At 39.3% G+C, this 17,000-nt stretch overlaps 1 protein-coding gene across 2 annotated transcripts in view; it reads left to right on the top strand.

Annotated features, from left to right (window-relative positions):
- Window positions 1–17,000, top strand: part of LOC102201365 (sorting nexin-29-like) — a 68,314-nt gene that overhangs the window by 37,474 nt on the left and 13,840 nt on the right. For both annotated transcript variants that reach the window (XM_005721759.1, XM_005721758.1), the window contains one exon: window positions 6,572–6,712. In XM_005721759.1, coding sequence (XP_005721816.1) covers window positions 6,572–6,712 — 141 coding nt within the window. The remainder of the gene's footprint in view (window positions 1–6,571; window positions 6,713–17,000) is intronic.

Below are 17,000 nucleotides of genomic sequence, written 5' to 3'. Positions count from 1 at the left end.
AGATGCATAGTTTATTTTTCATCCACACACCTCCGTCCTCTCTTAATCGTCACCATTTTTTTCCATGATCCTGCGTCTGTTTCCTTGTTTCTTGATTTTTGTTTTCGTAGTTGTCTAAATGTAGTTGCCCCTTGTCCTGAACATCTTTAGTTCCTCCTCCTCCTCCTCTCTAATCCTTCACCAACATTCATCTACCTCCCCTTCACCTCCTCCTTATCTCTTCCTCGTCTGATTTGTTATTTCAGCGTCTAATTCTGCAGGATGCCAGCGCTCCAAAACAAACGCCTTTGCTGCATTCAAAGACAATAATCAGCCATTCACTACCTTCTGTTTGTTTTTGCTTCTTCTTTGATCCTTTTTTAGATAAATAAGTAACACAGATTCATAAATGGTTCTGTCTTATTATATGATCTCTTTGTTTTTTGAATTATGGCTGTTTAAATTGTCATTACTTATGAGTTTTCATTTCCGATTAACCTGTTTTCAAATTTTAACTGAATTAAAACTGGCTCAAGAACGGTTAGTTGTGCTTACTTTATAATTACGTGTCTTTTAAAAAATTGAAAGAAACTAATCACAGTGACAGAGCGCGATTAAATGAGACCAACCGTCCTGGAAAAGGATGTGGAAAACATAATAGAAATATGAACTTTCTGCAAGTTTATGCGTTCATATAGTGGAGAGACCCGTCTCCATTCGTAGAAACTTTCATTGGCCTCTGTTGATAGACCAAATTTTACCAGCTACCTTTGGGAGGTGGTGCTTTGAGTTCATCTTGTCATTTTAACTTATGAAGGTGATACAAACATCCTTTTGTTTAGTAGTCAATAGAGTATATTATTGAGATATTTCGCACAAAACCAAAGATGTGCGAACCTCATAATTATTTCAGATGGAAAGATTAGGGCAGGATGTCAAAATCATTTTACATCGTGGGCCAGATACAGCCTGCTTTGACCTTATGTTGGAAAACATGAAGGAGAGCAGTGTGGACGGGGTTGGAGTCTTTGTCTGGCTGAGTATGACCCCCGAGGCTTATCTTTGATACCTCTGGGTCAAGGAATCAAGAAAAACATTACAAGCCATCCTCTGGGGACCATGAATGCCAGTCCACCCAATAGTCTGGACTTTTAGTCTGGGCCGAAGAGACCAGATTATATTGCTAACCTAGATGGGGGAAGGGCACATTAGTCCTCTTTTCTCCATGGTCCTTCGGTGCTCTTCTCCTTCTAAAGCCTCCAAATGGATTCTATTTTCTGCCTAATTGGGCAGCTGGTTAGGCCTGCAAGAGACTGGTGATAATATGAAACTCTGCTGCTTTTCCTTTGGTTTGAGCAAACCTCTTATTCTCCCCTTCTCAACAAACATACATCCACAAATATTTCATGACAGTCAGGTGTCTGTTGTGTCTTTCTGAGGCTTCAAAAGATTTGTTTCCTCTTTAGTTGTTTATTTTGTAAATTTATCATTAATTCATACAGTAACCGTGTAGCTTGCAGGTACTTGTTTTTTAATTAAAACGTCTTTGTTACATCTGTTTTTGCTCAAAGCTATTGTAAATTGTATGTTTGCAGAGACCACGTTATTACAGATCGATGGAGGTTCTGGGTCTGAAATGTGAAAAGGATGCAGAAATGCCTTAAACCTCTTTTTAAAGTGTTTTATTGGAAAAACAGACTTTAAAAGTTTGGCACCTTTGATGTACGACCTTAGCAAACGCTGTCTTAGTTGGGTATATGACCTCAAGTACTAGTGTTAAGTTTATGAGTATGTAATGATAGCATGTTCATTTTGTACATGTCACCTCTACTGTCAGATCCACCTGTTCTTAGCCCATCACATCTGGTCTTAGTACACCAAGATGACCACAACCACCAGCTCAAGGCTTCACTTTGAGACTTATCCTACGAGTGATGTCAGGGTGGCTATGTCCATCTTTCAGAGCTTAAGTGTGAGCTGCTTAAGCTGCCTCCAAAAAACAGTGATATTCATGATGTCAGACATTGAATGAAAGCCATAATTAGCCATCTTTTCTCTGTGCCCTGTAGTTGCATATTATTAAAACTGGAAATTGAGCAACAGGGCTTTCTCTGTGGGTCTCCTGTGGTGCTGGAAGATATAAGATGGAGAAATACATCAATTATCATCCGCACTTTCTGCATTTCTTAGCTGTGCTCACAGTTACTCCCATTTCAACCTGCTTGTTGGAATACCCTCAGGCTAAAGATCCAGTTAAATGTCAAGGAAAGAAATAGCTGCAATTATCTGTTCACAGACTTTGTTTCAGATCTTTGTTTCCGAAGGGTTTTCATAGTATACAAGGGCTCGTTTTCACAGGAAGATGTTCGGCTGTCAGCTACTCTGGATAAACTGCGGAAATGGTTCTGTCACTGTGTGCTGTTTGGATGTTCTAGATAATTTACGTTGTAAGAAACTTTGAATACGTTTTTGTGGATATGTGGACTTATGGGGACCTCAGACCAGCTTTCAGTCACTGAGGTGTCTGTTAAAGGGGATGCTAATGAATAAATGGAAGCACATAGCAGCCTTTTGACATACAAATGTTCTGGAAAAATACAGTGCACAGCAAGATTCACTATATAAGCATAGTGAAAGTTGTTTAGCAGTGACCACGCTTGTGGTGAATGTTAAAAAGAGTCTAAACAGCTGTGAGAAAACCGTTAACCATCAGCAGTGTTCACACTTTCTGTAGACGAACTGCTCTTGATTTGAAAATTAGATAAATAAGTAACACAAGTTATTTATGTGAATTAAACACAACCTTAAAGTACACAGGATAATGGCAGCAAACTTGAAAAAAAATGCTAATATATTTGTGTACGAATAATAATTTCTAAAAAATTAGCATCTGTCCAGAGAAAAATGTGTTCCCAGAACAAGCTCTTTGTATCAAGTGCATATAGTTCCCAAAAAGTGGGAATTCCAGGCATAAACAGGGAACTTTCTCTACCTGCACCAGTGAGAGTACGCAAAGATGTGAAGTTATGGTTGTGTTAAGAATTATGAATAATGCTCGCACTTTTTAGCCTGTTTCTCAAGCCAGAAGCTCAAAGCTGGGAGTTTAATACTGAGGTAACTGAGTTAATTTTGTTGGTATATTCAGCACACCGAATGAATTTTAGTACTAACAAAAAAGTCTTTCTTATGCTTTTGCAGCCAAATGCTTTTTCTTTCCTTTTTGTGTTGACCCGCTGAGGGCGTATTTTTATTAAGCGTATTATTATGTTTTCTCAGATATTCTTTTAAGCCATTCAAATACTGACAATAGGACTGCGTCCATCACAGTTAAGCTTTCAGGAACAGCGCAAACCCATCAACTCTCTTCCACAAGGTCTATCTGAATCATCATTAAAGGCCACGTCACTGTTTGAAAACTGGTTTTATTGGAGATATCAAACCACCAGTGCTCAAACATTAGGGATACAATTTAGATGGTGCCAAGATCTTTGTTGGAGATAATGAGAGAGATTTGTGACCTGTCAAGGGAAAGGAGCTGGTAGCTGTGTGCAAAGGCTAATGCGTTGCCATAAATAAGTATGCCAATGAGACGCTGTAAAGTGGATTAAGCTTCACACAGCCATATGTAAGGAGCATGTGATGGCTGAGAAACTGCACAGATTCTATCATCTTATTGTTGCTAATGCAGCTGTTGTGGTTCAGACGTGACAATACAGTTGGTGAAAAAGTTTGAGAATGTCTGTATTTCTGCAAAAATATGACCTAAAACCTCATTAGACTTTCACACCAGTCCTAGGAGGAGAAAACTGCAAGCTAATTAAGCATGTGAAACTAAAATATTGCATGTGGTTAGAAGATTATCTTATATTTCACCGTTTGAAAGTGGACAGGAAGAGTGGGAGAGAAAGTAGGGCCTGCAATCATCTCGCATGATATGGGTTACATGCTCAGCCCTGTTAGTTGTATTAGTTCCCCACCTCTAATATTTATGAGGTTATTGTGTAAGGAAAGCGGTCATGCTGAGAAAGCTGGGCTAGGACACCCGATATGTTGGGTGTGCTCAAAGCACAGTTTAAGTCGTTTGTATTCTTCACTCATTTTCCAACATGTATAATGTGTTAGAATCAATACGTACTTGAACTTCTATACTTGAACACATTATGTCAGCAAAAGTAGTGACAGTGAGCAGGTACTAGAAGCTAGCTCATCTAATGCAGAGTAGTTGTTGTTGTTGTTGATGTGCGATTAATTACACCTGTTTTTCCCATCAGCTGTCAGAATATCTACCGTAAAAAAAAAAGACCTGTACAACGTCAAAGCAGCTTTAATGTGTCTTGAATAAGGACGTCATCATGCCCCAGTTTTGTCAGCTGAGTCTCCATCATCCACTTTGATCAACGCACACACACAATTAGACCGTACTGTATCGGGGCAGTGCTTCTCTGAACTTGCAAAAGCGAAGTTGGTGGAAACTTAAATGTGCTTCTGTAGGTCAGATGTGAAGTGCTGAGATGACAGGTCTTCGGTCCATTAGTGGCCTTGTCTTCTTCCATCTTGTCATGAACCACTGTCACTTACCAGATTTAGGTCGTTGCTTGTGCACGGCTGCTCTCCACACAACAAGCTGCTTAAACAGAACCTTGACCAACTAGTTTTTATTGGGGATACAATGTATTAAATTCATATTTTTTGTAAGCATATTATCACACTAGTCAGTGATTGTGTTGTAGATGAAATCAATTAACAAAGTGAAGGAGATGGAGTCATAGTGTGATATTTATCATTTATATATTTTGTAATGAATTAAATGCTATTTTTAAACAATCGTGCGGTTTTAGTTAAAGTTTACCTTTATAACTTTAACCCTGTCTAGACCTGCCTATTACTGTTGCTGAGATATTCACCATGAAACATTCTGGAGAGCTTCAGCTGCTGGTTTGCTCTTAATGGCTGTCAAAAGTGCCACATTTTCTTATGTTTGTTATGTAGTCTAGACTGCACGGTAGCATCCATGCTGACAAAAGTTCAGTGGTGTAAAGCAAATGTTGCCTCAAAGTAAAAAAATTCTGTCATCATCTGCTCCCTCCTTTGTCTGTCAAACCACCTTTGAGGCCGACATGAACAAAATGTAGAAAGATTTCCTGTAGCTGTAAATCAGTCTGCTAATCACAGACCTAGAGTTAGGAAGCTGAGTTATGTAAATACAAAGTTTACATTAAAGATAACCATCAATGTATAGTACTCTGCAAAATGTTTTCGTTTCTTTATATCTGCTCTGAAGGAGTCTGTGGTGGTCATGAACAGTAGTTCTCCTGATTTTCTGAAGGTCTTTCAAAGTTAAGCCACTTAACACTGACCTATAAATCATTTAAGCATAAAAATAGCACCTAACTCAAAGGATAATTCAGTGTTGTCTAGACGTGACAGACAAACAGTTTTAAATGATATCTTTAGTCTTTTGTTACTAGCAGCATCTTGCAAAAATACAATTTGTTTCCATTTCTACAGTCATCGCAACAGAACAGAACACAAGGCAGCCAACATCCAAAGTAGCTTTGAATGTCCTCCAAGAAGTCTGGAGAACTCTTCCTGAAGACTAGTTAAAGAAATAAATGTGTTCAAATTATTCAAACTCTGTTTTTGCATGATAAGCTGTTACTTCTGTGTATGTTTTTCCACGTTTCAATGACAAACTGAACCCATTTCCAGTTTTCTTAGGAAAATATGAAGAATACTTGAAAATGTGAGGTGGCTCAAGACTTTTGCACAACATTGCAGCGTGGATGTTTCTACTCGGGGTTTCTCCATTTTTAAGGTTGCCTCAGTGTTCATTATCATTTTAACGTACTCCATCACAGCTTTTATACATAAAAGCGTGATTTCCATTATGGACACATTCAGTATTCTGTGGGTTTGAAAGGGACGCGGTTCATTATTGAACCACAGTTTGGGCGTTTGTTGATTTGCTTGGCAGTGGGGGGGCTATGCTGAAGTTCATTTGGTGGATTTTTAAATCAGTTTCTGTTTTCATATACTTGAATCAAAGCTGTATTTTTTGTGGCAGGCCACTTTAAAATTGAATTTTCAAAAGCTGTTCTGCTCTCTCTTTTGTCTCTGTGCAGTCGTTTTCTGCTGTGAAAATGGAAGCCGACTCCCCCTCTTTCTTGTAATAGGCTCATCTTTTCTTTTCTTTCTGCTCCCTCTATCTCTCGTGAGTCTGAATAAAGCAGCTAATGGCGCATAGAAATGGTGACTGTACAGCTACGTCTATAGACTCTTTCTGTTATGTGCTGCAATATGTAAGTGAAAATACACATTTACAAGGGTTATTGTGAAGCACCGTCAGAGCCTGATGACCAATATGTGAACTGCAGAATGGCTGTTGCATAACAGCGGGTCGTTGGTGTGTTTGACATTTTCAAGAATATCGAAATTAGGTTACATATTATAGTGTTGTAACTGAAATTAGATTTAATTATAGATGGAGGTCCTAAGCTGTATATCGAACTTTTGAAAATCAGGACATGCTAGTCTAACTTATCTTTGTGTTGATACTGATGACAACCATGGTGATGTGTCTGCATGTCTTCAGGTGTATATCCGCATCCTGGACAATGAGTGGAATGTGTACAGGCGTTACACTGAATTCAGGGAGCTCCACAATCATCTGAGATCACAGTTTCCTCAGGTGGACACCTTCAACTTCCCACCCAAGAAAGCCATAGGGAACAAGGTGAGCTGATAGTAAATATAATGTGTGTCTTTGTCTCACTGTCAGCCACCTCAACCCTCGCTCTGTCTCTCACTTACCCACTTCAGCAATGATGAATTGTGTGTCCCTGCTAAGCTGTTTGGTAGCTGAAATGTCCAGTTTCACTTTGTTAATCGTTGCTAAGTTGCCTCTGATAAAACTGTTGTTCACATCTGTCCATAACTTTTTCAATAATCCTGCAAACAGACACACAAATAATACCAAGCAACAACCAAAAAAATCAATTATAGCAGAGCCGCAGAAGAACCCAACACAACCTGTTACAGAAACACATCACAGCAGAATCACAGAGAAACGTGCAACAAATGAATCGCAAGCAAAAAACACAAACCAGAAAAACTGAACTCTAAACATGTCTGTCAATATGAATCTTCAAAATTTGTGAATTGAACTGAGCTAAAGTGTAAGCATATAAAAATATCAGAAGCATGACATTTCTCCCTCCAAAATATTCTTAAACCAAAATGAAGAAGACAATAAAAACTGTACAAATAATAACAGCTGTTTATCATAAACAATTAAAGTGCATATTTACTATAAATCCAGAAATCTGTGTTTGTCTGTCATATGAAAAGGTGACAGACAAGTGTGATGTGGTCAGTGCAGTATGATCCAGTATGATGTGGATCGGCTGCTGTTAAGAAATACAGGCAGTGTGCTCTTGGCCTCTTAAACAAATGTGTATTTTTTGTTTCAGAGAAAGTTTCTTGGAGGTTCGATCCAAATAAAATCCCAAACGAATTCATTTGATTATAGGAAGCACTCCTACTGAAATATATTTCAATATATTGTGCATTAAACCCCATAAAAGAGGTCTTTCCTTGCATAATGTTCATAAATTTTTATATCAGACTGTAAAAACTGATTGGAGCCTTTTAAGATGGTAAGCTCTGTAGAGGGGAAAAAGGCAACCTTAACAACCACATCAGTTTATCACTCCTCCTCTTTTACTGGTTTCATCTGCTTGCCTGGGTTCTCAAAGCTTGTGTCCTTTTTGTCTGGTTGGAGAGCCCCCACCTTTCTCCTCATCGCACCATTCCCTTACTCTTCTTCATCCTGTTCTCCACTGTCTGCCTACAACCTTTGGGGGATAATTTGGCTCTGACCTCAATTCTGTGGCTGGTTGGATTTAGTGCTGCCACAGCCAAAACGATGCGGTGTGACTTCCCACCTTCAAAGACGGCGCACTTTCATGGATAGAAAGCGGACCGAACGCTGTGTTTGGAGGCACTGCATATGTAAGAAGAAGCAGGAGGCCATCAGTGTGTGTGTGTCTGTCTCACATTGTGATGTGGTATCATGTGGAAGTGCACGTGTCTATCAAAGGCCTTGACAGTTGGTGTCATCGTGTTCTGGAAAGCTCTTTGAAAGCCCATTACAGTGCAGTCTGTGTGAAGTATTGGTTTTTACCATCTCCTGAAAGTCGTCCATCATGACAGAAAAAGTAGTCCAGGCTTTGTTACACTCTGAGCACGTTTTAAAGCAGGGACACCACTTTCTTCTCGAAGAGAAACACATGCTTCCAAAAAAGTTCGGATGGTAGATGTTAAGAAAAACAGAATGCAATGACTTACATATTGTTTATTACCTATATTTAATTGGAAGCAGCACATGAGTAGAAATGCTTTTGTTTCTCTTTCAACAACTGTGAATCGACATAGAGACGAATTAGTGGTTCACACACTACAAAACTCCAATGCTTGGATTTTATCCCCATTTTATTATTTTGAATTTGACACCAGCAACCAAAAAGTTGTGTCAGAGCAGATCTTTCTCACTCTGTTACCGCGCTAATGTTAAAATACTTCTAGAAATTGTGAAAGCATAGTCCTTTAGGCTAAAGAGGAAATGGCTCATTCAGCACACAAACGCCAGGGAGGGTGTTACTGGACTCGGTGCGGTAACTCTCATATGTGTGAAGATTTTATGAACACCGAAGTTTTTGGAGCAACATATACTGCAGTCTAGGCAGAATTTTTTAGGAAATGCCAAACCTAGTTTCTAAATGTGTTCCAACAGCAGTGAAAGAGTGCAGGTGCTAAACTGGCCTGGCTGCAGTCCAGACTTCTTACCCATTAAAAGAAGTGTATCATGAAGCAAAACAACGAATGCAAGACGGCTTCATTCCCGTATTACCGTGTGCCCAGCCCAGTTTAAAAAAAAAAAAAAGTGTTTTCCTGCATTGTTGATTTAAAATGAGCCTTTATTTAGTCACAAATCCAGCATTTTCTATGTTGCTGTTGGATTATTTTGAATCAGTTATGCAGTTTAAATGATTTGCATATATAATATTCTGTTTTTATTCAAAATCTGAAAGTCTTTGACCTTTTGCTTGCATTAAATGTAGTTGTTTCATATTAGTTACATTTTGTTTGACCTCTGTTATGTCTGTAAATTTCATTTGATTTGACCATTTATGCTAAAATCCGGTGTTCCAGGCACAAAGGTTGGGAGAGGAAACAGAGTTCAAAATCTTTGGTCTTGACTAAAATCAAATGCAACAGCAGGCGGAGGGATGAACCGCTTCAAAATATGATAAATATTAAGTGGTTGTTGGTGTTTGTGTCTCTGTGTACAAGCAAAGCAGAGAAACAACAAAATGTGTGCGTGTGTATGTGTGTGTGAAAGTAAGTGCATAGTTTGTATATGGCATTTAGTTGTGTATTTATTGTGTATTTGTTCCTGTGTACCTGGTTGTATCAGTAAGCAGCAGGCCTGCCGTGTTGAGTTTCCCTGTTATTTCAGTCCAGTGAGCGTTTGTTTCTGGCTCCCTGGGAGTACTTTGTAGTTTTTGTATCAGTGATGACCTCAGGTGAAGTACAGAGCAGGGCTGCTTTTGAAAACAGGAATGGAGTATATCAGCGCGTTTACTCAAACTCACACCCTGGATTGAATAGTTCCAAATTGAAATAAGAAAATATACTGTAAGCTGAAAAAAGATGTGTACCTTCTGGATTTTGTTCTAGTTGAAGTTAAATATATCATAAAATGAATCATATATTGAACAGAGATTGGTGTGACTGTACAATCATGTGCTTGCTTAGCTGTAGCACAGTTTTCTACATGAAGTTGTCATAAGGCACATGACTTACTATAAAAAGTCATGTGCCTTATGTCTAACCCCCTCATAGGTACATGTGTAGCAATAATCAGCATTTAAACCTTATTTATTTATGGTTAATGGAAAAAAAGAACAAATTAATAGATAAGAGCTTAATATGTGTACATATAAAATGTATCAGTATCCAACTAGCTAGCAGAAACATTGGGCTTAATCTCCTAATATGGTGTGAGGTGAAGTAGCTGTCTGTCCTGTGGTCAGAGCATCTGGCTTATAGGAAGCTGTAAATATTATGTAAATGTTTTGCAGTGTCATTTCTTGGGGATAACATATAATAATTTACCCCTCTGAGTCATGTGTCATTATTGGTGATTACCCTAACTCAATGCTATCAGAATATGCAGTTTTACTTTATTAAAAAACAGTTGTTTTCCCAGAACAATTGGCTATGGAGGGATTAAATGTCATAAGCCACATGCATGGTAGAAAAAGACCTGAACTTCATTCCTACAGTGAGGAGATCCTTGGGCCTTTATGCTGATGGGGGCATTTTGGCCTTTATAGTTCACGTTTAGAACTTTAATACTCTAATGAAACATTTCTATTCTGATGGGAATGATATTTTCTAGCATAACAGTGCTCCTATCCATAGGGCACTGAATAGACCACCTTGCATTTAGCAGACAGATGCTTTGCCCTCCAGACAAGTCCCAGAGGCCTGAAAAATCAATGTCAAGGTGTATTAAAGCTGTTTTGGATGCGCGTGGAGGCACCTTACCCTAAGACAGCGTATTGTAGTTTGTCCTTTAATTTGTCTCCTGTCTGTTTACAATGCCAGGACTTGATTGAAACGCGCATTCACAAACGCTGCCAGTCCATCTGTTTTTCCTATTGTCTGTTGTGCTTTTAGTCTCATTCAAGGGTTCCATCATCACAGACACACTTTGCAAATCCAAAGCGGACTTTGATACATACACACACAGAGCCTCACACGATTATATCCAGCTAATGATGGAGAAATGTTAATGTTAGGAATAGGGTACTTGGTGTGTTGCAAGGGAGAGAGAAGGAGAAAGACCTTCAAAAGCGCTTTATCTGCACCGCGAATATGCGCTCTGCTGTGGTTCGCTGTGTTAGGGATGAAACACAGCAGCTGTCAGTGAATATCAGGTAACAGAGGAAATGGGTGAATACACACCCCTTACTAACTGTATTACATGGCTCCTACTCTCTGTTTCATGCCTGTTAACAGGAGCGCACATAAATGCACACACGTGACTGACAGTTCAGAGAGACACGTTTCTGAAGTTGTCAAAGAACATCAGCTATGCTATGGATTTATGTTTGCTGGGAAACTTATGGAGGAGTTTTTGATACATACTTCTATCATGTAACCGCTAACCCTGCATGTGCAAGTATGTGCCTGGCTTTTTGGGCAGTTAAACTAGCACCCTGATTGGACCACTTATGTAACTTTCATCTGCCTCACATAAATCATGTGGGTTTTGTTTTTTTTTTGTCTCATTTAAATGTGATCACTGGCTTTTTCCTGTCCAATGTCAGGCTGCAGGTGGGTCATTACTCTCTGGCATAATCACTTTAAAGATTCACTGTACAGTGAATAACAGAAGGTTACTTGATGAATGCCTCTTACTTCACTAAATTAATTACTCTAAAGCTTTTACATGTAAGTCCTACCTTTGCGTCTTTGTTCTAACAAGGTCCCAAGGAAACGTAGGATTGATGAGGCCAGGAATAAACAAAATAAAGACTGTAATTACATCCTGGAGTCTTGTTACATTTAAGTTGCATAACTCTGACTCAAAGTCTGTCAAAGTAGGCAAAGCTAATGCAGTAGGTCTTTTGGTGTCTTCAAAAGATCGTTGATTATGGCAAACATTAATTAGAGATTTTAATATTGTTCATGGTATCTTCACCTTTAGTGTCAACACCCAAAGTCGGTGCTAGTTTGGACCTGATCAGTCTTTGTTTTCATTCTGTGTCTCTTCAGTCCTGTTATTGAGCTAATGTGAGACCCCCACTGCCCACTCTTGCATCTGCATATGCTTTAGGTGAGACTGTCCAGCTGTTTAACTAAGTAAAACAGAAGATGTAACACACATACACGCTCTCTGCTTATGACAGCCTTTAAACAGCTGATTTGTCAGGGACCAGCCCACGCTTACAGCCTAAGTGTTCCCTGTTCATGTCAGCTTCCTCCTCCCTTCTGCTAATGTTGAGGCACAGAGGAGGCAGAGTGATGACATCAAAGAGACATTATTATCAGACCCCCAAATCTTTTTTTTCTTTTTGGTTTGTTTTTCAGGGCTCAAACAGTCCAGGGGTGAAATAGTTTCTCTACAGCAGGGAATTCACAAATATTTTCCATAGGAAGGTTCAAAATATGTACTTTTATAGGATATAAACTGTAAACTGATTTACTTCTGAGGTTCAGCACCTTCACAGTTTTGGGAATTTTCTGAAGCGAGTAAAGCAACATGCTTTGCCTGTTATTTCTGGAAGCGTAAATGAGCACGAGCCCATGAATGCCTTTGAGGAAAAGTTATCCTAAAGTTTGCACCCTTTGAAGAGCTATGAAAACTTTTCCTGCAGATGAGGTCAGAAAACAGGTCTGATAATTGTCAGGGTAGCTTGTTTCAAGCGTACCCTGGCATTAATAGTAGGATAGTTCCCCTGTGGACATTGAGCATTATCAAAGTACTAAGAGAGCAGTAGGGGTGGGTAGTCACTTTTAATCCTACAGTCTGTCAAGATATGCACACAGCACTACACTGGTTATTAGAAAGGCAATTAAAAGCTTTAAGAGTATCTCTAAAGTGTAACTTAAGAGCTCCTTAAAAGCCTAATGTTTGATTATATTCACTGATTTTAATTCTTACCTTGTTGCAGTAAAAACAGGTGTACTCAAAGGTGAAGGAGTGTACTCTGAAGCCACTGTTGTGCATGATTATAGGTGCAACAGAGCTGAAACTTTGAACCAGAGTACACAGATTTCATGTGTGCTGCTGATTAATGGCACTGAATCACCTACAGCATGGGGTAGGTGGGAGATGTGGTGTTTCTCTGGCATCAAATGGTTTAGGGGATTTTAAAGTATCCTGTGTTCCGCCTGCAACTAAAACCATGCAAGCGGTCTCTTTATATTGTCCATGACCTCTGTTGATGCCAAATGTATTCAGCTCCTTGCTTATGTATAAAAACTACATCTTTAAGATACAGCTGTGAAGTTATGTTTCACGCTGGGTTTCGTGATCATACCTCAAATCTGCAGCAGATATTAGCCAGGTCATGAGCTTTACTCATTTATAGCAGTGTGATACATTAAAATGCACAAAATGCTAAAACAGTCTGATGTGAATTCAAGGGTGTGAACAGTGATCACAATCATTCAATGTTTGTTTAGGTTTCCTGAAAGTAGCATGGCCCTTGGTGGCGGTTGGCCCATCTATGCATACGGTGACAAAAAGTGAGAGTGCCGAGGCCGGCCTGATTAATTAATCAGAAACTACACAGTGAATTATTAACAAGTCTTAGTATGTTGTGCTCGCATATTATGCAATATGCATGTTATATGCTTTTAATTATGACAAAGGAGACGTTGTGAAGGTCTTGCATGGGCATTCTTGAATTGCATGCGATGTTTTATTCATGATCCGGTCCCGTAGTTTTGAGAGTGTTTAAACAAGGCATCAAGAGAGAAGCCTCTTCAGCCCCACTGTGGTCCAGTGTGGGCTGACTTTGTGGAACATTTTGACCTTGTTTTGTTGCCAGCATGTACCACTGCTGTCCTTTCTCTTAATTCAAGTGGACTGCAGGCTAAATCAGAGCCCAGGTTGATGTTCTTCTTTAATGTGATGACTAAGGGTAGCTCATTATGATAATTTTTTTTGTTTCACCTGAGTAGGTAGTGCTGAAAAACCTTCTTTTCCAGGAAATACCTGATAGACACCAAGTGCCAGATGCTTTCAAAGCACTGTGTTTAAATGTTGCTTCTAATAACTATGCGAATTGCTGGGAGAAAAAAACGGCATTGCCTGAGGCTTCTATCATATAAAGTCCTTAAATCTGCCCTTTCTCTCTTTAAAAGGGGGGGGGGAAAAAACCACAGCAGGAATTTATTTCATTGTAAACACAGTAATTCGAGATTCTCAAGCAGGATCGAAGTCTTGGTCAAAGGCATTGATTTTATCTCAGGGGGGTAAGAATGTTTGATACCGTAGGGTGTAGTTACTTTTCACTTCTAAATGAGTTTTTCTGTTGCCAGGCAACATTCCGTCGTTCCGACTATCTATTTAGAGTTTTTTCCTTCCCTCCTCCAGACTTGAATACCGAAAAGCTGGCAGCAAATTTACAGAGTACTTGTGGAGACCCTGACGCATATGTGACTACTTTATACTTCTGTTCCATTGGCAGCTCCTGTCTCCTGCTTATCTGTCTCTCTGGGAGGTGACATTTAGCTGTGCTGTGTGTACATATGTGTGCTATATATTCAGCTTTTCCGTCTGTCATTACATGACCATTTCATAATCCCGATCGGGGCAGATCGGCGTAGATGTCCAGTGAGAGGATGCAGAATGCCGAATTCCAATAACAAAAGATGCAGTAAACTGAATTGCAGGGCAACAACATCCACTTGATAAGACAGAGGGAAACAGACAGGGTAGGATTACAGATGACAAAGAAAAGCAGAGACGGACAATACACAGAAGGCTAATCAGGGGTGTATAATCCTGCAGGTGAAGTCAATGAGGCAGTAGAACTAAATGCAAAACACAAGAGGGGAAGGCCTAGCAAAGCAAAGCAGCAGACGAATAACAACCACACTGGAACAAGGATCCATAGAACATGCATGAACGTAACAGAAGGTGGAACCACAGAAGGGACTCCACAAATGTAAAACATGAACTAGATCTACGAGTTGAGAAGAGCTAAAGGCTCAGCAATGAATGAAAATCAAAATAAACCATAAATAACACTAAGAATCAAATAAACAACAAGGATTACATCTAGGGAAAGTGACAGTTAAATGTTAGCTAGTGCTGCTATTATGTCATGTATCTAGATTCCACTTTAAGACCATGTTGTTGAGTCGTTATGGCTCAGTAGTGGGAATTTGCATTTGCATTGCATTTTCTGACACAACCCCAATTTCTCCTGCAACAAATGACTTTAGAGACTTATTAATGGACATTGCTTGAGTTAACCAGAAGAAACAAGGGTTTAATGTTGACCATGAAAAGGACAGAAACAGGGTCGTTACTGCACTTACACTTTAGCTAATCTAACTAAATGTTTTAAGATCGCTGATCATTCACTCTAAGTCTTTGTCAGTTCTTATATCAGCTACATCATCAGTGGCAGGAGCAGTCAGATGGGAAAAGTTTGCTTTGTAATATGTGGCTAACTACAGGAGATAGTTCTGTAATAGTAAGAAGATGAGGGTTGTCCTGGTTTTGCCCTCAAAGAACCAGCTAACAGCCCAAACAGGAAATATATGAGCCAGCCGTAGTGTCACACTGACTTATACACAGTTGAAGTTTACAAGGCATCTCTGCTCTTTATCACAGAAATGATATATGAAGGTGTAGTTATTGTTTCACTTGGTTAACTTATTCATGTGAATTAGCATGGCATTAGTTTAGTGCTGTGGTGGAACGAGCCACAGATGTCGATGTGTTGGCGCTCTGCACTGAGCAGTTAATGAAGCTGTAATGTTTTGCAGTGTTTGTGTTGTAGCAGTTGTACTATAACTTGTGGGCTTTGAAGAATCTCATTTTGGGCGACATCAAAATGTAAAATCATTTTTAAAAATCAGATCTGTCTTTTGATTTCATGAATGCGAGTCCTTCAGACCATAGAAATGAAAATTGTTGCTGTCTCCCCTTTTATGTAAATAAGGAATTTAAAATGAAGGCTTGAAGGCAATGCCAAGATGCATGACTTGCTTCTAATCAGTCTTTTATTCTAGATGTACCAAACCAACGTGCTTCATAATATCTAGTGAACAGATGTTCTATAACATACAAAAATGCAAAATCTTAGTTTTGACTTTACTAAAGCGGTCGGTCTTGCTGCTTCTTCTTTTTTCCATCTTGATTGAACAGTCTGTGTGACACACAGTATAAAGCTTAGAACTGAGATGCTCATAAAACATCACCTTTATGTTTATATGTCCTTGTGATATCACACGAGTGTAGTAGTGTGGGGGAGCAAGTAAAGAGCAGTGTTATGATAGCAGGAGGTAAGAGGACAGATTTAAGAGGACAGCATCCGCCTTGTACCAGCATCAGTATGCCACAGTAGTTTCTGCTCTGCCCTCTTGTTCATCTCTGCAAACAAGACACAGCACCTGGCCTCTCTTCAAACTTCTGTTTTTCCACAAGAGGATGAGTCTGTCATGATGTCCATTAGTGTTATTACTGCTCTGACATCCGTGAAAGCAGGCAGGGTGTCCCTTGTTGTGTCGACATAGCATGAAACCCGTGCTGGCATGCACAGCCTAATCTGACACATCAGATTTACCCGCTCTTACCCCCGTCTGCTTTACCCAGCATGCAGCTGAGTTTAGTTATCCACTCCCACTCTGCTGAACTTACATACTTATCCTCTATTTGGGGCTACAATGAACTTTTTTTTAAAGTTCTCTCTAGCTGTTGCCCTGCATATCATCTACCTAACTTTTGTAGGTTCAGACAGGAAAAATGTGAAAATGCTGCACCGAACGCAGCTCATATCCTCCCACAGAGGATGTTTCTTGTCACCACATTTACAGTGTTTATTGCAGTGATTTATACAGTTACTAACTCAGCACAGAGAAAAGTGCTTATGATTTTCTTTAAATTGTTTTAAGCCGAGTAGTGCTAGACCTAAAGAGGTCCTTTAGTATTTGCTGCCTGTATGAAATATGCAATAATAGTGTACTATTCAAAGTTCAGCTTAGCTTGGTTATTATTACTGTTGCCATTCTGCTGTGACTCAAGGCTAAAAAGACTACTGGTAGAAATGTAGAGATTTTAGTAATGATTAATGATTGAAATAATAATAACCAGTTGTTGTTATCCAACCTTTAACATCTTCATTCTAAACATATTTTACCACAGGACTGTCAAACATGAGGCCCAAGGGCCAGAATCATCCTGGCAAACACCGTAATTTGGTCACTTCATG

This window comes from Pundamilia nyererei, unplaced genomic scaffold, assembly GCF_000239375.1.
Source record: "Pundamilia nyererei isolate P.nyererei 1_Seehausen unplaced genomic scaffold, PunNye1.0 scaffold00005, whole genome shotgun sequence".
Lineage (NCBI taxonomy): Eukaryota > Metazoa > Chordata > Actinopteri > Cichliformes > Cichlidae > Pundamilia > Pundamilia nyererei.
Note: the sequence above shows the minus strand (reverse complement) of the source record. Positions and strands in the feature narration are given on the sequence as shown.